Source organism: Manihot esculenta, chromosome 15 (genome assembly GCF_001659605.2).
Source record: "Manihot esculenta cultivar AM560-2 chromosome 15, M.esculenta_v8, whole genome shotgun sequence".
NCBI classification, from domain to species: domain Eukaryota; kingdom Viridiplantae; phylum Streptophyta; class Magnoliopsida; order Malpighiales; family Euphorbiaceae; genus Manihot; species Manihot esculenta.
This window is the reverse complement of record NC_035175.2, coordinates 13,431,957-13,457,399: the sequence shown is the minus strand read 5'-3', so window position 1 is coordinate 13,457,399 and position 25,443 is coordinate 13,431,957. Positions and strand designations below refer to the sequence as shown.

The 25,443-nt window shown below is 36.5% G+C and overlaps 3 protein-coding genes and 1 pseudogene across 3 annotated transcripts; 2 read left to right on the top strand and 2 right to left on the bottom strand.

Annotated features, from left to right (window-relative positions):
• Nucleotides 1-7,925: 7,925 nt before the first annotated feature.
• On the bottom strand, nt 7,926-8,855 carry LOC110602027 (annotated as a pseudogene).
• A 4,025-nt stretch (nt 8,856-12,880) lies between these two features.
• LOC110602347 (protein NUCLEAR FUSION DEFECTIVE 4) lies at nt 12,881-16,122 on the top strand. The gene is made up of 3 exons (XM_021739847.2): nt 12,881-13,445; nt 14,268-15,199; nt 15,296-16,122. The coding sequence occupies exons 1-3, from the start codon at nt 13,107-13,109 to the stop codon at nt 15,801-15,803; spliced, it is 1,779 nt and encodes a 592-aa protein (XP_021595539.1). The 5' UTR covers nt 12,881-13,106; the 3' UTR covers nt 15,804-16,122.
• On the bottom strand, nt 15,974-18,725 carry LOC110601389 (peroxidase 55). The gene is made up of 3 exons (XM_021738502.2): nt 18,395-18,725; nt 17,225-17,416; nt 15,974-17,136 (listed from the first exon to the last, which is right to left on the bottom strand). The coding sequence occupies exons 1-3, from the start codon at nt 18,599-18,601 to the stop codon at nt 16,561-16,563; spliced, it is 975 nt and encodes a 324-aa protein (XP_021594194.1). The 5' UTR covers nt 18,602-18,725; the 3' UTR covers nt 15,974-16,560.
• A 3,002-nt stretch (nt 18,726-21,727) lies between these two features.
• LOC110601014 (zinc finger protein 511) lies at nt 21,728-25,279 on the top strand. The gene is made up of 4 exons (XM_021737985.2): nt 21,728-21,922; nt 22,302-22,366; nt 23,454-23,652; nt 24,636-25,279. The coding sequence occupies exons 1-4, from the start codon at nt 21,788-21,790 to the stop codon at nt 24,993-24,995; spliced, it is 759 nt and encodes a 252-aa protein (XP_021593677.1). The 5' UTR covers nt 21,728-21,787; the 3' UTR covers nt 24,996-25,279.
• The last annotated feature ends 164 nt before the right edge of the window (nt 25,280-25,443 follow it).

Genomic DNA, 25,443 nt, shown 5'->3' with positions numbered 1-25,443 from the left:
TCTGCCTCCTGCTGAGTCATTGTGAAGATCCGTGCTGGAGCTGATGGACCTTCACCTCTGAAACCCGCTGAGGAAGAGGCTGCCCCTCTCCCTCTGCCCCTGCCACTGGCCTGAGTCATAGCTGGAGCTGCTGGTTGCGCTACACTGCCTGAAGCTGTCTGCTGGGACTGAGCCATCGGGGCCGCTCTTGGACAATCTCTAGCTATATGCCCCTCCTGACCACATCTGAAACAGACGTTCGCCCCAAACCGACATACTCCCTTGTGTGGTCTACCACACCTCGCACAAACTGCATTATCCGCACCAGAGCTTGAGCCACTCCCAAATCCCAGACTAGACTTGACTTTGTTCCAGAACTTATTCTTCTTACCCTTGGGTTTACTCCATCTCTTACTGCCTGAAGTTGCTGCACTCAAGGTAGAGGGATCTACCTTTCCCCCACCCGGAGTTTTAGAACCAGAAGCTTGTGCCACTGTTTGCTTAACTGTCCCCTGAATGATGGCACTAGCCTCCATTCTCCTAGCCATGTCTACTATGGCGTGAAAACTCTCTCTATCTGCTGACTGTACCAAGGAGGAATACCTGGGATGGAGCTTCATGATATACCTCCTCGACTTCTTCTGGTCTGTGCTAAGGTCCTGCCCAGCAAATGGCAGCAACTCCATAAACCTGTCAGTATATTCGTCTACACTCATGTCATCAGTCTGTCTCAACTGCTCGAATTCTATCATCTTCAATTCCCTTGAACTATCAGGGAAAGCCCATCCTGCAAACTCGTTTGCAAACTCTTCCCAAGTCATGCTGTCCACTCTCGGGTTCACATAATTCTTGTACCACTCCCGTGCCTTCTTGCACTTAAGCGTGAACCCGGCCATCTGAATGGCTCTACTGTCATCCGCCCCTATCTCATCTGTAATTGCCTTGACCCGCTCCAAGTACACGAACGGATCATCACCGGTCTCAAACTGGGGAGCACCCAGCTTCATATAGTCAGTCATCTTAACCTTGCTCCCACTGGCTGAGCTAGGTCTAGATGGCTGAGCAACTGGGGCTGCTGGTTCTGTAGGTGGCGGAGGTGGTGCAACATTTTCTGAGGTAGGGTTTGCTGGACTTGGATAGTAGGGTGGAGGTGGATACATTGGGTACTGAGAGTACGGTGGGTAGTATGGTGGGTATGGCATCTGTGTGGGATAAGGGGTGAAGCTAGGGTAATCCGATGTACCTCCCATTGAATACCCGGGGTTTTGTGAGAAGTATGGGTAGTGGGGTGGCTGAACAAATCCCGAGGCCTGAGTGCCTCCTTGGGACTCTCCCATTCCTTCTTCTGACATACTGACTCCCAAACTGCCATCCCTCCTCTGTTCCACGTCCATATCATCCCCCATATCCTCTGACGCTCCTCCCTGAACTGTTCCTCTAACTGATCTGCTCCTACCCAGATCCAGAGACCTTCTAGGGTCTCTTGCTACTCTGTCCCTGTTGGACCTGCTAGACATTGCCCTAGGCAATGCTGGAGGACGGGCGCTCATGCCCTCATCCTCAGGTGGTACTCCTGTCAATCTGGCTGATCGACGAGTTCCCCTCATCCTGTTTTCTGAAAAACAGTACATATCACAAGCAAACATTAGCATCATATGGTTCATGTGGGCACACATGAACCCGCATCACGTATCATAGCATATCATTAATGCACATGTATAAAATCATGGCATTTCACATCATCATGCAAGACAGGACTCCACATCCTATCCTAGTGGACATGATCTTTTCCTATTGTGCTTGACCTTCTATAACATCTATGAGCCCGACACTCTAGGTCCGACCATATGAACCTAGGGCTCTGATACCATTCTGTAACGACCCAAAAATCGGACCGCTACCGGCGCTAGGATCCGGGTCGACTTAAGGCCGCCGGGACCCGTAGCAAGCCTGACATATAACCTGAGAACCTGTATAATCCCATACATGATCAACAACATGCATAAAAATTAAAACTTTTCTTTTCATAAACATCAACCAAACTCAACCTGCATAAACATGAACATAACTTTGATCCCTCTGTGGGATCTCATCTGTGCCCTCAAAGGGTAACATAACCTGTGTTGAGCTGGCTTACATAAACATCATCAAAGTCTCTAAGATCATGTATAAAAAGGGATACATCAATCTATGGTCAAGCACACACTAACATCCATAAAACTCATTACATAACTATACTGTACTTTTACATTACAATTTGATCATGTCCATTACTAGCTATTACATAAACATAACTTCTTTACTCTATCCGGACTCCCGCACTATACTGTACCTGCAAGCCTGGGGGTAAAGGGAGAGGGGTGAGCTAAAAGCCCAGTGAGTAGAGCTAGTAAAACACATTAACACTATGCTCAAATGGAATGCATCATAACACAGACAATTCACATAAGGGTTGGGTGAACTTGTCACCAAAAAGTCCAAGTTAACTCTGTGCCAGGCCGTAGCATGGGGTCCTGGTCTTCCTGTCATACATACATTACTTACCATTTTCCCAGGGCCTCCTCTGGGCTCCTGGTCTTCGAGTCCCATAACCGTACCTTACTCTGTGCCAGGCCGTAGAATGGGGTCCTGGTCTTACTGTAACTCTGTGCCAGGCCGTAGCATGGGGTCCTGGTCTTCCTGTCTTGGACTAATTGGGTCATCCAACATTCACCCACAACAACAACAATTTATGCAATGCGGCATATTCGTGAAAACTAATGCAATCATCCTATTGCATAATCATGATGCATGAAACATGATAAAACATTTAATTTAAAAGATTGAGTTTAGTTCCACTCACCTCTGGCTGACTCTGACAATACCGAAGCAGCTGAACTCACTGCTGGGGTCCTCGGTTCCTCGGGTCCGAACCTACACAGGTGGACTCAAATGAGGGACCAAACATACTTGAACATAACTCTAAAGTATTCCCCAAAAACCCCCTAAAACATCCTGAAAATATCACATAGAGATATGCATGAAGTGGCTGAACAGGGCACTTTCGGCGGCACCTTCGGCGGCCGAAAGTCCTGGACAGATCCGAAAGTCAGGCACTTTCGGCGGCACCTTCGGCGGCCGAAAGTCCCAGACAGAGACGAAAGTCTCTTTTCGGGGGCAACTTCGGCAGCCGAATGCTGCCTCCACATAGGGGGTTCGGCGGCCGAAACTCCCTTCGGCGGCCGAACCTGGTTTCTGCCAGAAGGGCAGAAACTTGGTTCACATGAACCCCTTGCCTCCCAAAACCTCAAATCATGCATAAATCTCAACCAAAACATGCATACAAGTTCCTAGGGGTCTCAAACAGTCATATACCCCAACTACAACACTTCAAACACACACAATCAACACACATTGTTCAAAACATCAATGTATACCCATAACATCAACATATACTCTAACATGCATTTCTACCCATAGATCTTGCATAAAACTTACTTAAAACACATAAGGAGCTTAAGATCGGCTCTTACCTCTTGAAGATCGAGAGGGAGACGACCTAAACTTGGAGATCCACGAAAATGAGCTCCTAAGTTCCCAAAGCTCCAAAACTTGGTTTAAATGCTCAAAACTTTCAATGCAAGCTTAAAACTCAAGAAAAATGGAAGAGATTTGGAGGAAGAGCACGAGAGTTGCAAAGGGAAGGTCGGAAGCTTGCTGTGGCCGAAAATGGGAGAAAGCTCGCCCATTTCGGCTAAGTGCCCCATTTATAGGTGGCTGGCCAGGCCACGTTCGGGGGCCGAATGTGCCTCCGCATCCATGCAATGTTCGGCGGCCGAACTTGACTTTCGGCGGCCGAACCTGAACTTCCCTAACTCATGCTTTCGGGGGCCTAACGTGCCTCCAAAACGCATGCATGTTCGGCGGCCGAACTTGGCTTTCGGCGGCCGAACCTGGGTTTTCCTCCAAGGACTTTTCATGCAAAAACTCATTTAATGTCATACTTAAAACCATTAAAATTCGTGAAAACATTTTATAAAACATGTTTTTACCCTTCTAGAGGTTCCCGACATCCGAAATTCCACCGGACGGTAGGAATTCCGATACCGGAGTCTAGCCGGGTATTACAAGTCTGCGTATTGGGTTTACCAGTACCGAGCTCATTTTCTGGAGATCGGCATGGTGCTTTGGCACTTTGGAGCTGTGAGCGTTGCCTCGGCCTTTAGCAGGTCGCCTTATTACACGATACAGGCATTGGGGCGGCTTAGTTTAATTTCGTTATATGCTGGTTACTTTGCGAGATCGAGGTCTTATTGGCCTGTAATTCGAGCTCTTTCGAGAGGTCGGATTCAAATTCTTTTATTTCTATTCCTGCACCCTCTTGAGGTCAGCATGGCACTTTGGCGCTTTTGGCTGTTGTGTGAGATCAAAGTCTCTTTACCTTATGACTCGAGCTCCTTTGGGAGGTCGGAGTTTAGCTTTTCATTTATGGTTCCGTGCCCCAATCTTTTATGTGAGGTCGGAACTATATTCTTATGAGTTGTTCTTGCGTGTTATCATTGTATACAGCTGTTTACTGTGAGCATACAGTATTTTTTAAAAAAAGATGAAAGAATAGTTCCCTTCGTCCTCTCAGCTCGGTTTTGTGGTGCTGACGGTTATTTTTCGAGACCAACCACCTGCCTCACTGAGGGCTTGCTCGGGATTCAGGCTCTTAGGCCTTACTGTCACTTCCAAACTCTTTAGCCTTTGTAATACCCGGCTAGGGTCCGGCACCGGAATTCTTGTCGTCCGGTGGACTCCGGGATGTCGGAATCCTCTAGAGGGTAGGAGATAGGAGTTTCTCACGAATGTTGTGTGGTTTATTGTGTTATAGGTAAATGGACCCAAGTTTTGAGTTGAAATGAACCAAGGCAGAGGAGCCAAGTTCGGCCGCCGAAGATAAGTTCGGCCGCCGAAAGTGCTCAAGATGCGGCTTCCGAATTCAGGTTCGGCCCCCGAATGTTGCATGGTTTTGCATGCGATTCGGCAGCCGAAGCTGAGTTGCTTAGCCAGCAGTTTGGTATCCCTTAGTCAGCATTTTGGACAGGTGTTATGTCCAACTTGTTGCCAGAAGCTTGGCCACGTCTCCCCTGGTTTATTTGCTGAGTTTGAGCAGCTCATGCAGAGTGTTTTGATAGTTCACAAGGTGTTGAATGTTTTGAAGCAAAAAGCTCCGTTTGTGCGAGTTTGAGAGTTTGCGGAGAGTTGGTCCGTTTTCCTTAGTTCAGAGTGTTCAGCTTCTTGTTACAGGAGGTAAGTAATGCTCTTGGACCATGTTTCTATGTTTTCTGAAGGTTTTATGGGAGTTGTGGAGAGAGAGATGCATGTTTAGGTTTTAAATGGGAGTTTTGATGAGTTATGCATGTATACATGATTATGTGTTATGTTTGTTTTGTTGTCTGGGGTTATTAGATAGTTTTGGACCCTGTGCACATGTACGTGAGTATATGTGAGTTGAGTAGAGGAGGTAGGCATGTTTGGAGAGATTGAAGGGAAGGAGGAGATGGTTTGCCGTTGAAGCTGAGTTCTGGATGAACTCAGGTTCGGCAGCCGAAGGATCATTCGGCCGCCGAACCTCTTGCATGGTGGCTTAGGCTGCCACAGCTTGCCCCCGCGAGTTTTGCATGTTCGGCTCTGTTTGGGGGATTCAGCCGCCGAAGGTGCCGCCGAAGGTGCCGCCGAAGGTGCCGCCGAAGGTGCTTGAGTTTCGTCTCTGGAGAGGACATTCGGCCGCCGAACCTGCCGCCGAAAGTGTCCTGTCCAGCTTTCTTTTGCATGCTTTGCATGGCTAGTTGAGTGAGTTTAAGGGGATTCTTGGGGAGTTTAAGAGAGTTATTGCTACGCTTGTTTGGTCCCTCATTTGAGTCCATCTGTATAGGTACAGACCAGAGGAACCAGAGAGAGCAGCAGTGAGTACTGCTCCAGAGGTTCAGAGCCTGCAGAGTCAGTCAGTCCAGATAGCCAGAGGTGAGTGGAACTAAACTTATGACTGTTAATTGAACCACAAATTGCTTTTAGCATATCTCATGCATCATGTTTATGCCATAGGTTGATTGCATTAGTATTCACGAATATGTTGCATTGCATTGTTATTTGGTGATGTGAGTGAATGCTGAATGATCCAATAGTCTCAGACAGGAAGTCCAGGAGCCTTTGACTACGCCCTGGCAGGTATAGCGAAGTCCAAGAGCCTTTGACTACGCCCTGGCAGGTATAGCAAAGTCCAGGAGCCTTTGACTACGCCCTGGCAATGGTAAGTACAGAGGTGTTATATACACATATACATATATGACAGGAAGACCAGGTGCTCGATTCTACGCCCTGGCACAGAGTTACTGGGACTATGTGGTGACAGGTTTACTCTTGATGTGGCTTGTCTGTGATATGGTGCATTCCATGAGATCATATTTTACTGAGATGTTTTACTGTTCTACTCACTGGGCTATAGAGCTCATCCCACTCCCTTAACCCCAGTTTTGCAGGTTCAGTGTTCAATGTACAGGGACAGTCCAGCAGAGTACAGGAAGAGAAAAGAGATCTGTAATAGCTTAGAGTGGACATGTAATATTAAAGAGATGTAATAGTTGTTGCTTGACCTAGTGATGTATGTTTTGTACATGATCTGTATATGTATATATGTTTTCCTGTATGTGAAAACCAGGCTTAACAGGTATGAGTTAACCCATCTAGAGCAAGCTCTAGTCAGGGATACAGAGTACAGAGTACATGAGTACAGAGTACGGAGATAGTGCATGCACAGGTTAAGTCTTGGTTCAGAAAAGAGTTTTATTTTCACAGAAATGTATGATCATGTATGAGGTTTACAGGTCACAGAGAGTATAGCAGGCTTGCTACGGGTTCTGGTGGCCTTAAGCCGACCTGAATCCTAGCGCCGGTGACGGTCCATTTTGGGGTCGTTACAGCCTTGCATGGGATTCAGGCTCTCAGTTCGATTTTGTGGCACCCGGGAGATCTTGGGGATCCGGGTCCTGTGGCGCCGGGAGATCTTGGGGATCCCGACCGTTTTTGCTCCAGGAGATCTCGGCTCTTCGCCGGCCATTTTTGCTCCGGGAGATCTTTGAGATCTTCGCCGACCGTTTTTGCTCCGGAGATCTTTAAGATCTTCGCCGGCCGTTTTTGCTCCGGGAGATCTTTGAGATCTGCCAGCCTTGTACCTCCTTGAGGTTTTGCGCAAGATTCGGGCTCTGTGCCTGCTTGAGATCTTTGAGCGAGATTCAGGATTTTTCTGCAAAATAAAAGCTTGCACAGAGCGTATATAACGAGGATGCTCGTTTGTTAATTCAATAATATTCATCAATAAATAATATGTCGCACATGTCATTTAGTTTCATATTTCGGATGAACGTAAATATTAGCTCTAACTAACAATATTAACTCATGCAATTCAAAAGTTCAATAAATAATATTTGCATGCGTAAATTTCTCCAGGATTTTTTCAATCTATAAAATGTAAGCAATTATCAAGATATCTAAACTCATAGAGGTATATTTTAATTAAATTTAGTCTTACTATTTACATGCGAAGCATGCCTTTTAATAATCTATGAAATCATTTGTATTCAATAATATTTAATTAAAAATAATTGCCAATAAGTAAAGGCACTCTTGAAATTCTGAAGCAAAATAATAAATATACACAGCAAAGTACGATTTGGGTAACTGGAGCATACATATATATCATGAGTTTTTAATATAAGTAATTAAGGGCTTGTAAATTTCTCCAACAGCAATTATGCTAATGATACGTGACAAGTTATGTGTACCTTATTTCAATCATCAATCGGCATGATTATCCAAAATGTTGCGAGCACCACTTCAGATGAGTGCAGGTTTTCGAAGACCGAGTGAGTGCGAGTCCATAGTTGGAAGTGCGGTTCGCGCCAATCCACTCACATGATGCCTGATCAGTGGATTTCCTTTGAAGATGTGGAGAGATTGAGGGGTTCATAATGAACCTGAATAAGTGGATCAAAACCATAGGAGGTTTCTGAGGAGGTGATGTTTGCTGCTGAAGGCAGAACAATTGTCTGTTGCTGCATTGGTATCTAATAGTCCACTTCCCTCATCAAAGTTCAATCCTGTCATGGGCAAGTTCATAGGTGGTAGAACTCCTGGTAAGCACATGGGATGCAAACTTAATCCATTTCTCATTGTTAACATCCCATCTCAAGAGGGCATGTGTGAAGAACCCAAATTAACTCGTAGCTCTTTCACCAGCCTCAATAGAATAAATAAAAATGTGTTACAATTTGACTTGAAAACCACATGGAGTTCAAACACCTATTTCCGCCCTACAGACTGTGCTTGAAGCTGAAGCTGCTTCAAGTATTCAATTGCCTCATCCAGCATTGAAGCCTTATCGGTCTTATTGGAATTTGGAATAAGATTCTGTAAAGCCTTTATTTTCTCATTAATTCTGCTCCTCCTCCTCTTTTCGGATAAGTTATGAACCTCTGCAGCTTTGCTTCTCTTCGAGGAGCTTCTAGGCCGCACCGTTTCTGATGGCACCTCTGACACATCTACACCTTTCTCGCTATCGCAGCTTAAGCCACCTAGATCATCCTCCTCAGAAACCCCTCTCTTTGAAATAACTGAAGAGACAGCATTTTTCGCAGTCTCTTTGGCGAAGTAACTACCGGGATCAAAGAAATTGATGCAAGAGTTGCCGCCATCTGCTCGGCAATCTTGGGAGCGGCCGAATAACAATTCAGCCGGAGGTTTAGTCTACGTCGGCGGCGGCATCGGGGGAGAAGGAGAAGAGAGAGCATGGTGAAGGAGGAGATTTCTTCGAGCTCCGGAACTGGAGAAGGAGCAGTTCCGTACAAATCGGCCATGGATAAATAAATCTGAGCAACTAGAAAAGATAATAGAGAAAGCAATGTTAGATTTTTGGTGAGAGTCTGGTCTTTGTAAAACCATCGTTGCTCGACCTGTCCAGCTCTTGAGTGTCCGACCTACGGGCTTGACCATACAGATTCCTCGATGCTTCGATCAAGCGTCTTGGTGCTAAAGCAGGTCTGTTCAATCAGAGGTTGAAGGATTGCCGACCTCGTAACCCAACCGACCTCGTCTTCAAGTTGGACGACGTACAGAGTTTGAGTTCATCCACCTCGATCAGCCTGGACATTTGATCATTTCTCATTGTCTCCATGTTGCCCCGATACTTGGGGGACACTGCTGTGTAATCAAGTTAGATGGCCATGGATCGTGTCCCATTCGACCTCATGCCCTATCCGACCTGAAATGTTAGTCCGACCTCACCTATTTTTCATTTATTAATTTTCTCTCTAACTTGCTAACCTGGAATTTTACAGCCGATCTGAAATTTTGCTTCACCAGATTTCAAAGAAAAAATCAGCCGTAATAAAACCTAATAAATATTGAAACAAACTATCTGAAATACTGTCAAAATATTTTTTTTTTTAACACAATGAAACTTTCTCTTCAGCTGGGTTATTCGCACAAACTTTCATACCTTATGTGGATCTCAATGGGTGGATCTGGAAACTTTAAAGAGAGTACAATCCCTTCGTTCCCACAAACGGCGCCATTTGATAAATCTTTTTCTCCTCCTGCTCCATGATCGATCATGATAGATCTAGTTTTCTTCTTGGTTCTTCATATGGGTCCATCAAATGGGTCTCTCAATATTCTATTTGATGAAAGGACCTGCAAAATAAGGAAAAACGGTCAGGGGTATACCGGGGATGTCCCGGTGGAGACCCTCCGACGTTCAAGTCAGATCTTATGAATTAGAATAGTATATCTAGGCAAGAGTTGCAGAGAGAAAATAAAAATGGAGTCTAGGGAAGAGAAGGAAGAAGCCCCCTCCTTTTGTCTCCTCCTGTGATGTATATCTGCCTCTCTCTTACAATGCTAGCTGTCTCTGTCACTTAGCTCCGTACGTACAAATATGTCAGGACTCCTTACCACGCCAGGCGACCATTTAATTCTCTTCAGTGCGCATGCGGGTAGGGCTGCGAGGTGTTTGGGCCTACTATTCTTTCCCACACCACTTCAATGGGTTGGACTTCTTCCTATTGGACCCGGGCTCATGGAGGACCTGGCCTACTATGCTTGTCCGGATCGAAATCTGAAACGCTGGGTCGGTCTTGCTAAAGGAGGACTTGATGGGCTTTGGGCTATTGCTCTCCTCTTGGGCCCGGCCTCGCTCAAGGCAAAGGAAGCCTGACGGTCATCAATATTTAATGACTAAAATTAATGAAAAAATTAATTAGTAGATTTTTAAAAATGTTAAATACATTTGCATGTATTTTTAATAATCGAATGAGCAATTACTGAGAGTAAAACAAAACTCTCATCGTTTGAAGGCAAGAAAAATAATAAGAAAATCTCAAAAGAGTATAAGAGAACTCGCAGAAAAATCTAAAAAACTACAACAAAAACCTAAAGCTGTCAAATTTTCCTATTCCCTTTTTCTATTTTCCTTTCTCCTTTTAACATTAACATAGAAAAATAATAAGAAAATCTCAAAAGACCAAAACAGAACTCAACGAAAAATCTGAAAAATGACAACAAAATCCTAAAGCTCTCAAATTTTTATATTCTCTTTTTCTATTTTCCTTTCTCCTTTTAACATTAACATTTATGTCTCACTTTTAGAAATAAAAAAACAAAAGGAAATAATGATATCTCATTTTGATCACTCAGAAGAAAAGAGTGGTATTCATAATTTTATTTATTTATTTAATTTTTTATATTAATTATATAATATTTTATCAACACAAATAAATTAAATTAATTCACATTTGGGTGGATGATGATATTTGAATTAAACCTTTAAACATATAAATTTTAACCTTACAAGTAAATTTAGCCTAAAATCATATCCCTAATATAATCACTTTTTTTTATTTTTTATTTTTAAGAAAATTAAAAACGGCTAGCATGAATTAGCCACCGATTAAGCAACTAATGAGAAAATGTGGTAGAGTCTCGCTGAAGAATGCTAAGGGAAGTGTAACTACCATACGTACCATATGCAACATACAAGTCCTTCAAAAATCTAATATTGTAAACTAAAAAAAATATAAAAATATAAATAATAACTAATTGTAATTAATTTAGTTATTAAATATAGTTAATATATGATACCTCGTAGATAATAACTAATTGTTCATAATTCATTTTAATAAATTTATTTTATGTATTTAATAAATTATATTTAATTATTATTGCTAATATATAAAATGATTGATAAAAATATATATCAATTTATTATATTAATAAAATAGATACAAAATATTAATTTATTATATAATATATATAATACTTTAAAATATAATATTTTATAATAATATTTATAAATCTTTTAGATGTTCTCTTTTAAAAGTTAGAATTTAATTTATTTTAGAAATATTAATTTTTTTAAATGAAAATTATTAATAAAAAATATATATATTATTAAATTAAAATATATAAAATTAAATGAGAATTATTCAGAAAATAATAATAAAATTTATGATAAATTCATATATTTTAATCAAATTTTAAATGAATTTACATCTCCATCAAAACACAGCTGGAAAATTAATCAAAAGTTTCCCATATTATTTCCTCACTAAAAACACAATAAAAGCTATTTTTTTAAGAAAAATTATTAATCTCATATTTTTATTTAAATTTAGTTAAATTTAAATTTCAATATCTTATAATTTTAAAACAGTTAATTTTTAGTAAATTAAACAGTTAATCTAAAAACTAAACATTGCTGCGGAATAGAATTAAATATCACCAATTCCCAGTGTTGGAAGAATTAGTATTTTGTTTTTTAATTATATAAAAAAATATTTTTTAATTTTTTTTACCCTTTAAAATTTTATTAACATTTCTATATATTTTTTAATTTTAAATTCAAAATTAAACAATAGAAAAATATTTTTATTATTTTCTATAAATAAGACACCCTTAATTCAACTTAAAACTGTTAAGTTGTATTTGGATTCTTGAATTTAAATTTTATTGAATGAAAATATGTTTTTTTATAATAAAAATTATAATTTTTTTTAATAAAGGTGAATATTTACAAAAAAAACACATTATCTTTTTCTCTATACAATAATTTTACATTCTCTTAAAATCTATTAATCATTCATTCTCTTTTCTCTCTCTTAAGTATCTCATTTTTTTAGTGGTAAGTTTATGTAGAAAAAGTCATTAAAGTTGAAATAATTAGGTAAAACGAGTAATTTAAGAATTTTTTACTAATTAAAGTGTTTTAATTATTTTTTTTAAAATTATCATTTAAAAATATTAAAAATGTAGAAAAAATATGTTAAATAAGCTCTAGGGGTATAGTATAGGTCTCAAAAACAGTCATTCTCTGTTATGTATATTTAAAGATAGGGCTTTGGCTTTGTGTAGTTGTAGTCATGTTGTCAAAAAGAATCTCTTAATAAATACAGCTAATGCAACTTATCAACAACATTTTGTTTATATTCCAATTTTCTTCTATAAAATTAATTAATTTCCACTGTTCCATTGGATATTATTCCATGCAAAAATAATTTCACCAGAATAGCCAACCACTCATTAGTAAAGTTGACTGATATGTTAGTGATGTCAAATTTGATTTATCTGATCCTGAAATTAAAAATCAAATCATTAATTTGAGGTAAATGCATGATTGAATCTGTATATAGTCTTTTATATAAAAAAAAATATCTAAAATGCGGATAAAATGACTAGTTAAATAATAAATATTAATTATAATAATTTTACATAATCAAAAGTACAAAGTGAGTGGCATTTCTGCAAATACATCGTATACTGATGTGGATGTTTGTGTGTACAAATGATAAAAATCGAGACCGGACAACCCATCTCCCCACTATCGGCGACCAAAAACAGCACGTCTCATGTCGTCATCATCATCATCATCCTCTTCAATGACCCTCTTTGTTCTTTTGCATATAAAAGTTCAAAACTTCCTCTCTTTCTAAGAAAAGCTTATCCAGCCTGCCCTCAAGCCGCCCTGCCCATTTCTCTGTTCTTGTTCTGCTTTAATCCACAGAGCAAGATTAACAGTAAAAGATCAAAAAGTTCGATTTTTTGTTGTTTTTGTGATGATGGGTAAGTTTCAGGAGGGATTTGCTTCCTTATTCAATAACAGATGGTTGGTTTTTGTGGCTGCAATGTGGATACAATCATGTGCGGGTGTTGGGTATTTGTTTGGGAGTATTTCACCAGTTATAAAGAGCTCGTTGAACTATAATCAGAGGCAGCTTGCTAGTTTGGGTGTGGCTAAGGATCTTGGGGACAGTGTTGGATTCTTGGCTGGGAGTTTGTCTGAAATCTTGCCTTTATGGGGTGCTTTGCTTGTTGGTGCTTTGCAGAATCTAATTGGCTACGCATGGGTTTGGCTTGTTGTTACTGGTCGAGCTCCTGTTTTGCCTTTGTGGGCTGTAAGTACATATAAATCTTTCACTTATATTATGGTTTGTTGTCTGATTTTATTTGAATCGATAATTTGGTTTATCCAATTGTTTAATTCGTTGACTTGCTTTGTTCTATTCTTTGCTGTTCATTTCTGCTTTTCCATCTGTATGACATAAATTCATTGGAACTTCTTGTTCCATTGGATCTACAATTTTGTTGAAGTTTTATGCTTTGTCCACTTAATCTACACCTTCATTGCAGTTCTTGAAAGCTTCTGTTTTAATTGTGGGTTCTATGATCATTATGGTTAATCTTGAAGAATGTAATGAGAGTCATTTAAATTGCTGAATTAAAAATTCATTGCATTCTTAAGTGATTGCTGTTAGTGAGCACTGTTCCAATATAACAGTGCATACAAATTACTCCTTAAAACAAATTTGCCCTTTTGTTCTTGTTGCCAATATGCGTCCTGCCAATGCATTACAGTTCATTACTGGCACCAAATTTTTCTTAATTAATGTATGATATGGACTCCTTGTTTTCTTTTTTCTCGGGCGCGCTGGTGAGGGTAATGCTTTTATGGAAATCTTTGGTTACTTTGACATATATTAGGCCAGATTACATGTTCTAAACTATTTTCTTTGATTATATCACAAAAGATGAAGCTTTTCCTTGGTTTTCACATTATGTTTGAACCTTTTATGCTGCCAATATGTGCAAATGACTAGTTTCTAATAACTTTTGTGCCATCTTCTTCTCAACATTCTTAGTTTGTACTATTTATGAAGAGTTTTCCACCTTATTTCCTGTCTTACATTTGATGATTTGTGATTCATATTGGTGCGCAGATGTGCATTCTTATATTTATTGCGAACAATGGTGAAACCTACTTCAATACAGCTGCTCTGGTTTCATGTGTACAAAACTTTCCGAAAAGCCGGGGTCCTGTTGTGGGAATACTCAAAGGCTTTGCTGGTTTAAGTGGTGCAATTTTGACCCAAATATATACAATGATCCATTCCCCTAACCATGCATCTCTCATATTCATGGTTGCAGTAGGGCCGACAATGGTAGTCATTGCTCTAATGTTCATCGTAAGACCTGTTGGAGGTCACAGACAAGTCAGACCATCTGATAGCACGAGCTTTACGTTTGTATATAGCGTGTGTCTACTTTTGGCAGCTTACTTGATGGGGGTCATGCTTCTTGAAGATCTAGTTGATTTGAGCCACACTGTTATCATAATTTTTACAGTTGTTTTGTTTGTTCTCATCTTGCTTCCCATTGTGATTCCTATTTCATTGACCTTTTTCCAAGAACCTAAAGATCCAGCAGAAGAGACACTATTACCCGAGTCACAGAGACAAGAAGCTGGAAGATCTGAACCGGGTACACCTGAGGTAATATTCAGTGAGGTAGAAGATGAGAAGCCTAAGGAAGTAGACTTGCTTCCAGCATCAGAGAGGCAAAAGCGAATTGCGCAGTTGCAGGCCAAATTATTCCAAGCAGCTGCAGAAGGAGCAGTCAGGATCAAAAGGAGAAGAGGTCCGCATAGAGGTGAGGATTTCACCTTGATGCAGGCATTGATCAAGGCAGATTTTTGGCTTATTTTTATCTCACTTTTATTGGGTTCTGGATCTGGGCTGACTGTGATTGATAACCTGGGTCAAATGAGCCAATCTCTTGGGTATGATAATACACATATATTTGTGTCCATGATCAGCATCTGGAACTTTCTTGGCCGTATCGGTGGGGGTTATTTTTCTGAGATTATCGTAAGGTAAGAACTGATTTGTGTTCTCCTGCATTCTTAATGTACTTCTATGCAAATTCTGATACGGTTATTCTCCTGCCTCATATATTCGACATTATTCAGGGATTATGCTTATCCGAGGCCAGTGGCAATGGCTGTTGCACAATTTATTATGGCTATTGGCCATGTGTTCTTTGCTTTTGGGTGGCCTGGGGCAATGTACATTGGTACTTTACTGATTGGCTTAGGCTATGGAGCTCATTGGGCAATTGTGCCAGCCGCGGCTTCAGAGTTGTTTGGATTGAAAAAGTTTGGTGCTTTGTACAATTTCCTCACTCTAGCAAATCCTGCAGGTTCTCTTGTCTTCTCTGGTCTAATTGCAAGCAGCATTTACGACCGAGAAGCCGAAAGGCAGGCTCATGAGCATCATCATCACCACAAGTGGAATCCAGCATTAGCGTCTTCGCACCTCCGTCTCGATGACCCACTGAAATGTGAAGGTGCCATATGCTACTTCCTTACTTCCATGATTATGTCTGCATTTTGCATATTTGCAGTTGTCTTGAGCATGATTCTTGTGCATCGGACGAAGGTCGTCTACGCGAACCTCTATGGAAAATCTCGTACTTGATCTTAACGAGAACTAAACCAGGCTCTTATGGAGTTCTTCATCCATTTACTGTGGTGTTTGTATACTCCATGCAAGGTTTTGAGAAATTCTTCATGTGTTTTTTGAACACATTACTAAAAAGACAGAAAGTGAAGCACACTCCAGAGAAACTGTCATATGTAAGTCTCTGGTTTTTTTTTTTTTTTTTTGTACTATTTATTTATAAAATATGTAACCTGAGTGCTGCCATTTAGTCACAGGAGATTAGCTTTGGAATGTTGAAATGTTGTATATTTTTGTAATATTCTATTTGAATAATCCATTAATTATTTTTGGTTCATTCTTTTGAAATTTTGTTGGGATTGAATTATTGCTCATTCTAATGTTTCTCTTTTAAGTTGGGAATGACATTTCCATTTTGTGGGCAGTATATAAAAGGATTAGGGAAGTTTAGTTTTAATCTATTTTTAATTTTTTGTTTCATTTAGCTCAGAAGTTTCAATTTAAGTTCATTAACAAAAAAAAAATATTATTTAGTTTCTAGATATTGTTATTATTAACAAATCATTTTTTGTATTTTTAGAAATTTATTAAAACGTGTTTATATTTTTTCTTCGTTAACGAAATAGTTATTCCGTACTCTTTTCTCTTGAAAAGAAAATTTCAATAATATATATTATTTCTTACATTTTATCACATGGGAGTTGTGTATGCTTATTCCTTTATTGCTATATAATCCAATTTCTAATTACACAAGCACAAGCAACACATTCAAGTACTAAGAATTAAGGATTGTACAATCTGTCCTTATGCGACCTTGGCTGCCAGTCTTAACTCCAACTCTACCAAGTTTTCTCATAGCCGTGACAAAGGCTCCATTAAAATCGCCAGGGCTATTAGCGAAATCAACAACCATAGGCTTAGACGCAGGATCAGTGAACAGCACCTCATCTGAAGTAAACAAGCCCTTACCAGCAACCAGATTCTGATAATAAACATTGTCAAATGTTCGTGGCGTTGTTGGGTCCATGTCTATGGCTATGACAGGGTCAACATTGCGAGGACAGGCAGCCATGAGCTGCTTGGCGTAGTCAGGATCCAGAGAAGGATCAACAGGAGAAGATGGAGAGAATGAATAGATACGATTTGCAAAACGGTTGCAGTGAGAGAATCCTAATGTGTGTGCTCCTGAGAGTGCAATCATGTCGATTTGGCTAAGGTTGTTTTTAGCAAAAATGGCGTTGAGTTTAGAAAGAGTGAAGTCAGGTTCAGGTAGATTTCCAGACACAAGTGATGATTTAGAAATTAAGCCATCTCTTCTCCCTAACTCTACGCTGAATGATGGACCTCCGGCCTGAGTTTTTGTCACATCAAACAATAAAACATGAGTATTAGTAACGTGGATCGAGTTTAGGTAAGAATTTTCTGATAGGTTTACTTACCAGGACGACGACATCTCTTGCAGCGATTGCTAAAATATCTGCACAGGAGACAACATTTGGACATTGTGCTTCAACTGCTGCCTTCGCTTTTATGACAGTATCAAAGCCATCTCCTGCAAGAGAGAGATTGTCTGAAGCATCTTTCTCTGCATCTCCATTTGGTGATGAAACCATAATTGAGGCATCACAACCCTTGATTAGAAGCCAAACATAAATTAAGGTTAGCTTCAATTCTTACAGATTATATTTGTTCTATATTCAGTTGGCTTATGCTTATCAAGTACTAAATCTCGAAATTGCACTTCTTCACATCAAAATTATGCATTTAAAATAAAAATTTTGGGTGATTTACAATTATGATGAATTGTGGTCGTTAACAAAGAAAAACTCAATAAAATATTTCTCAACTTTTGATTACGTCATACAGTTTAATTATTATATCTATTTTCTAAGTATATTTCAGCATAATTTTGGTGTGTTTTTAAGAATTAATAGCTAAATATATATAAAAAGTTTAATAGAATCAAAACTATGTTTAATGAATTTTCTAAAAATATAATATAATAAAAAATTTACTATTAGTCCTTGTAGTATAAAAAAATTCATTAATTGGTCAAATTATAAATTTCTTTAATTTTAGTTTTTACCATTTAATTTTTATAGCAGTAAAAAAATTATTAGCTCATTTTTCAGTTTCCATCCCCCGGATATCATAGACTTTTCTACGATATTTAACAAATTAAAAATTTTTAGTCTTTTATGCAAAATTAATAAAGAAGGATTTCCATTTGTGTTACCAAAACTAATTTTAATTCGTGTGGTTCACATTTCTAAATTTGTAAAACTAACCAACTTTGAATTGAAAATTATGTTTTTAATACGATTAGGTAATTGGAAACTGGGACACGCAACGACATTCAAACTCAAAACTATACCTAAATTATGATCATCCCCTACTGAGCCCTCCAAGAATGACCATTCCAATTCCAACCCAAAACCACACATCAATTTCTGCAAAAACCACCAATGAATTTTTGTTCTTCTTGCTTTTTTAATGATAAAAAACTCATGCAGATGGTATGTGTTAAAAAGGAAAATTCTAAGTGTATATTTCCAATCAATCAAAACATGTTATGTCGTATAAAAATATATAAGCGGCTTAATGCTTACAGTAACGAAGCAGTCGTGAAAGAACAGACGAAGAGTTGCCGGAATTGTAGTGAACGTCTGGCTGAACTTTGTGCTCACCGCCTGCTTCACTATAGCTTCCACTGCCGGACAGCTTGAGCTGTAGAAGTTCTCTGTCAGTTGTGCTTCTCCATTGTTTGTAATCATCATTAAAATCATCAGCAAGAACAATCCTCTTCTTGCCTCCATTGTCTTCACAAGTCTGTAAAACTTAAAACTCTCTCTCTGTTTATTCTCTCTGCCCTTCAGCTTTGACCATTATATAGAAAGAGAGATTTAAAAATAAAGATGCAAAGCTTGCAAGAAATATATATTGAACCAGTTCTTTGTGAACTCGTTCGAGCTTCATAAATCTATTATTGTAATTTACATCATATTTATTATTTTTTGACTCCACTTGTCTTTTTCTTATAGGATCTTTGTGGCAAATATATCATATAAAAATTAACTTAAAAATATTAACCACCTACCCATTATTATATATATATTAAAAAAAGTAAATATAATAAATTTAAAAATAAAAAATTTATTATTTAGGCTACGAGTTTTCATTATTAATAAATGGATTCTTACAATTTTTTAAAATTTATTAAAACGTTTTTATTTTTTTATTAATACAATAAATTTTATTTAGTATTTTCTTAATTTACTCTCTATTATCATATTATTAAATAGAACTATATTATTAAATTAAGAAATAAATTTTCATTTAAAATAAAATTGAAAGGAGACTAAATTTAATAATAATAATAATTTTAAACTAAAATATTTTCTATATAAGAAATATTACATCCATCACATCCACTCATATGAAGGGTGATGTAAGTGACAAATACAACCAAACAGTCAATATTTAAAAATGCTTATCACAAGGCCAACTCATTGTTTGCCTTTTAAAAAAATATAATTTGTGTGTCGAAAATATTATCAATAATAATCTATTTTTCAATGTTTAATTGCAATGTTTAAAAATAACAAATATTAATAAATTAATATATAAAAATTAGTATCATTAATAAAGTTTTAAAAATCTAAAGAATATTTAACCTTATAAAATTAAATGATCTAATTTTTCTTTAAATAATATACTTTTTATTAATAAAATATATTTTTTTAAATATTTTCTATAAAATAAACGAAGTTTTTATCTTTTTATTATTTTGAAAAAACACAGAGATTGCTTAGATATAAGGTACTACTAATTGATGGTTGCACAGATTTAGGGCTCTGACTAGGTCTTGTTTTAACCCTAATACAAGTCAATTCTGATGACCCCTTCTGGTTTTGCTTCTTCATCTTAAGAAGGTCTCTATCAATGCATTGAATAGGTAGCTTTTCCAGTTGTTTTTCTGGTATTTTGTAGATTGAGTTAGGCATTGAAATTGCATTTTCCTTCCCTTGTGATTTAGAAACGACAATGACATAATAACAAATCCCTTTACCACAATTTTCAATATTCATTTCAACTAAACATGCTTTACTATATATACTTAAGGTATGCTTCTAGGCCACTTAATTTAGTTGGCTAAGAGGCGTAGTGATTGATCTCGGAGTCTTCAGTTCGAGGTTCATCCTCCTTTTCTTTGTGTATTGTTCTATTAAGGACCTTAGATATTAAAAAAAGATAATAAAAATATTTTAAAATTTAGATATATTGAAAATTATTGTTCGTATGCATTGCATATGATGTATTACTAAAGAGTTTATTCTTTATAATTTTATAAAAAAACATATATGTCATATATTAAGTACATATTCCGTGGAGTAAAAAAAAACAAAAAAAATAAAAAAAAAGGACAGAAAAAGCATTTAAGAGAAGTAAGATTAAGTGTCGGTGATTATTTTTTTTGTTTATAAAACCGAGAGATTTTAATCTTTAACGCTAGTCATTTTCTTATTTTCAATGACTCTTGAATTTTAATTTGAATTTTTTCAAAATAGTCTAATGGTAAAATTATGTGGTGATTATTTTACCCGTTTCAATTTTTCACTTTTTAATTAGTTTTAGAAGTTGCTGGTTTAATTTTATTTTTCTTATTTATTCTCATCTAACCTGGTTGGATTATGATTTCTTTAACATTTTTTATAAATCTCTCTTATCGTCGTATTTTTTAAAAATAAATATATATTTCTCAACTTTACTATAATTAATACCACTAAGGCCAACAATTTATTTTAAAAAAATAATTAATTTTAATGCCACGTTCATTATTAATTTGACTTAATTTCTAATAGATAGTGGCTTTGGCATAAATATAAAATTACTCCAATTATTACTTGAGATTATATATTCAATTCATGGAAATGGTTTATACAATTATTTTTAGGCCAACAGATAATCTGAGGGCATAGAACAGTCACACCTATCTAATAATTTTTCATACAATTCAATAATTTTAGAAATTATCAAAAAAAAAAAAAGTTATCCATCATCATGTTACATCACTTTAGCTTTGTGAAAGTGAGTGTCAACTAGAATTGGGTTATTAAAAATTTTTAAATTATTAATTTAAAGATTAAATTATTGATTGTTAAAATAAATTATTGAAAGTTGATCACCAAGGACACATGTCATTTTTTTTCTTTATTAAGAATATAAAATCTACAAGTTTTTTATATTTTTTTAATAATAATTCCTTTCTTATAAAATTATAGAATATTTTATTTTTTAAATTATTTTTTAAAAAATTACAATTTGTACCCTTAAGCCTGAAGCATGATGTAATTAATTTCATTAATTAATCAATAATAGCCACAAAATAAACCAATAAAAGATAAATTAAATCACATCAATTAGCCCACTAACCAGTCCTACCATATCATCAAAGAACCTTTATGCCTAAGGAAGATCCACCAATTCATAACCAATTTGATATTCCCCTTCTGGAACTCGTCAATATAATAATTATATCTTCATGGTTTTATTATATAATTAATATTATGTTTTTTAATGAGAAAATGATAATTATATGATTTTTAATTTTAAAAATATTATATATAACGTTTATTGTGATGGAGATTTTTTAATAAATAATTTTCATAATTTGTGAAATAAAATGCAATTATTAGTAGCATCAGAGAATGATTATACTATGATATTTTGAATTTAAAAGATGAATTTTATAATAAAATAATATGATCATTTATAAATAAAATTATTTTTATTTTTATTTTGCAAAAAAAATTTTAAAAAAATTTGCAGCTTAATTTTAGGGGCGAGACTGGGTTGAGTTTGGGCTCGTGGGCCGGGTCAAGAACAGGGCCCTAACTTAATACTCGAAGAAGTGGCTCACTGGTAAGCGTAGGAGTCTAGAAACTGCCTCACCAACGTTCCATTTGAAATTGATTTTCAAATCAGCACTCTCTGACAGTGGCATGGCCATGGCGGTTGATATGGACGCCAAAGAAGAGTTAGGGTTTCCGTACTGGACACCAGTTCGCCGACGTTTTGGCCCCGATTCTCCCTTCTTTGCTTATGGTAACATTCAAAGGGAGCTCTTCGCTAAACAGGTGGTTTTCTTTTGTTGATCTTCAGCATTCTTCTGGAATATAAAAGATTGATTCGAAATTTTCAATATCTGTTTGACTGAATTCGGGATTTAATTGCTGTCGAACTGAAATTCAGTTTTTCTCTTTGATTTGTTTTTCTTTGGTTTTGATTATTAATTTTTGGAACTATGGATGACCAATGGAAACCCCATGCATTAAGACTGGAGAATTTTCCTTTTTTAACATTTGACGAAGAAGTTACCTTGGGTTCATGTTGAACAGTTTTAGACTGGCCATAGAGAACAGATGCTATGTAACTAGTTTAAGAAAAACTGAATAAGGCTTAAATGAGTGGAGATGAGTTCTATTCTTAAGCACTTATTTAGAATTTTAATTCCAGGTTGCGTTGGATTTAACTGAAGATGAAAAGAATCAGTTGCAGAATTTGGCGGATGAGGATGGCAGGTATCAATATTTTGAATTAATTTTGTCATTTTCATTTTAGCCTGTATATTTACTTCTTTTGGGTACTTGGGGAATTTTTATCTATTTAAATATGATCAAATTGTTGTTTGTGCATTTGTTGAATCATCAGAGCTATATGCTCATTCTAAATGGTTGAAAGGGAACTGATATAATTGTTGAGATAGAAAACTTGTTGATTTAAATCCTTTATTTTTATGATGAGACCTGGTAGAGTTAAGGAACACAAATCCCACACAAAAGAAAGAAGATTAATAAAGAAACCAAGATGAAAGTAGGTCTAGAGATTTGTATTACTATCGCGACCGTAAAGAAAACAGAACAGTCTCAAAATGACTGAGAAAGAAGAAGTATTGCATTACAAAGGGAAAAAAACAATGCAAAAGGTATGGCTGTCACAGCCCCAGGAGAGTATCAGCTCCCGTGTAGAAATATTTTGCCCCCAACTAATTTTGTCTGTAGTAGAAATATGATTTTCCTACACATTCCCCTCTTTTTAAATAAGGAGAAAAATATTCTTGACAGGTGTCCTCATTCTCCATGATTCCTGCAGCAACAATTTCCTCATCAGCAGAATAGAATATTCTCCTCTTTCCCTCCTGACCCTTAGGCATTTTGGAATAAACCTTAAAAGGCTTAGATTTATTTTTCTCTACTAATTGGGTTTTCTCATTTCTTTCTTGGGCTACCTCCTCCCTATCAAGACCATCAATGGTTTTTGTTTTAGGTACCACATATTGTAAATTTCCACTCATATTCTGTGCAAGAACTGAGACAAATTCTTAAGGTTTTGTATGTTAGTGGAAAAAGTGTTATGTTATTCGTAATTGTTTAGCAGAAGGTACATGGCTCCTGTATGATAATTATAGGTTCTCCTCTATGATAATTATAGGTTAAGGCTGTGTTTTGTACTTAATTGTAATTAATTTGATAAAACTAAGCTACTTGATTGTTTGTGATAAAGAGGAATTTTTAGATTTATAGGAAATGAGGTGAACAATTTTGCTTTGACATTTCTGCTTCATGCAGACTTTTAAATTCACTGTATTGACTATCATTGTTTGAGCAGGGATATCTTTTGTCCCATTGTTGGATGTGGCTCTCGCTTGACATCTTTGGAAGACTTTGAAGACCACTACAACGCACGGCATACTGCATCCTGTTCAGTATGCTCTAGAGTTTACCCAACTGCTCGCCTGCTCAGCATACATGTATCTGAAGCACATGATTCATTTTTCCAGGCTAAAGTTGCACGTGGCTATGCCATGGTATTTATTGTTAATTATCTTTTTTTAGTTTATGTTCTGATTCTAGTCTATATTCTATGACTTTATGTTTCATTTGATTTTATGCCATGGTATCTTTTGTCGGTTATCCTTTTCTTTTCTTTAAAAAAAATTTTGCATTATTACGTAGTCTATACTGGACATGACTTTTATGTTCCTTTTGATTTTATTCAAGCATCAATGCAGTTAAAACATTTTTATAGTCAAATTTTTTATTGTCTATGCTTTTGATTCTTGGTGGTTAACTGGTATTAGATGTGCTCCCTCGTAATGATTTGATAAAACAATCTGATCTATTCCACCCCCTCAAGGGGCTATAAGAATCACTTGAAAGTTGAAAGAGAGAACATGGACAATAAGAAAAAGGAAAAATTATTACTTAGTTCTTATGATATGGAGAAACTCACTAGTTAGTTCCTCAGTTTGAAAAATGCATTAAATCCGCGACGTTTTAAAAAGTTTACTAGTTAGTCCTTCTGTTAGTTTTAGCTGTTAAGTATTGAAAGAAATCTAAAATGCCTTTAATAGGGAGTAACTAATTAGTAAACTTTTTAGAAATCTGAGAGACTAATTAATAAGTATTTCAAAATCATAGGGACTAAATAGTAAAATAATTAACGGCAAAATAAACAGAAAAACTAACTAGTAGACTTTTTAAAATATCAAGGATATTGAAATATATTTTTCAAAATCGAAGAACTAAATAGTAATTTTTTAAAAAAAAAAATGGCCGAGTAGGATCATGCCTTGGAGATAGATAGATCAATTATATATAAAAGCTTGTGTTTTTTTTTTCTTATTAGTGGTATCTTGTTCTTCGACTTGGTGCTGCTTCAAATCCTAGCTTGTCTTTGGAATTTTAATACTCACCAAACTTCTTAAGTTTGTTAACTGTGCATTTTTTTGGTGCTGCTTCTCATGACTATTTCATTCAATGCTGATGTTTTTACATTCTTAACTTACAGTATGAATGTCTGGTGGAAGGTTGTGGTTTGAAATTCAAGAACTACAAAAGTAGACAACAGCATTTGGTAGACAAGCATAAATTCCCCAGTGCATTTGAATTCTTCAAGAAGGCCCATCCATCTAAGAAAGCTAGACAGAAACAGCGTAATCAAGGTATTCAAAAGAGGGGAGAGACTTCAAACAAAATGGAAGTAGAAGGTGAAACCATCGATGGCCTTGTTTCAGCAGTCTCTAGATTAAGTACTTCAGATTCGTCCCCTTCTTCTATCAGCTTTGGTCGCCACCACACTCGTGGTTTCATGTTTTTACCAAGAACTGTTCAGCGAGGAAATAGCACGCAGAGTGGAACAAAGAACTAGCCTCCTTACATGCTAATAACTCGAATTCTTCCACCATACTGTCAAATGTCTTCTTCACCCTGTAACGGTGAAGGCTGTAGGAGAGCTGTAGGAGACGTCAAAAGCTGTGTAGATGATATGCATATTTGCACAGAATAATCCCATGAATTTACTTTCACAAGTTGACTTGGTGAGCACATGCTGGCTGCCTTTTTTTTTATCTTTACCCCAAAATTTATTATTGTTAATTTGTGGTAATTCTTTGTTTTAATTTCTAACTTAATTTAATTTAATACTTTAGAGTATCTGTATTTTGTGGAGTTGAAATGAATTGGGTGATCGTATTATGTTTTATTAAATATTAAAAAAAATAATGCTCATTTTAAAAAAAAATAGTGATAAATTATTTTAAAAATAAATAAAATTAAATAATCATAATAGTTAATTTATATATTGGTATAATATAAAA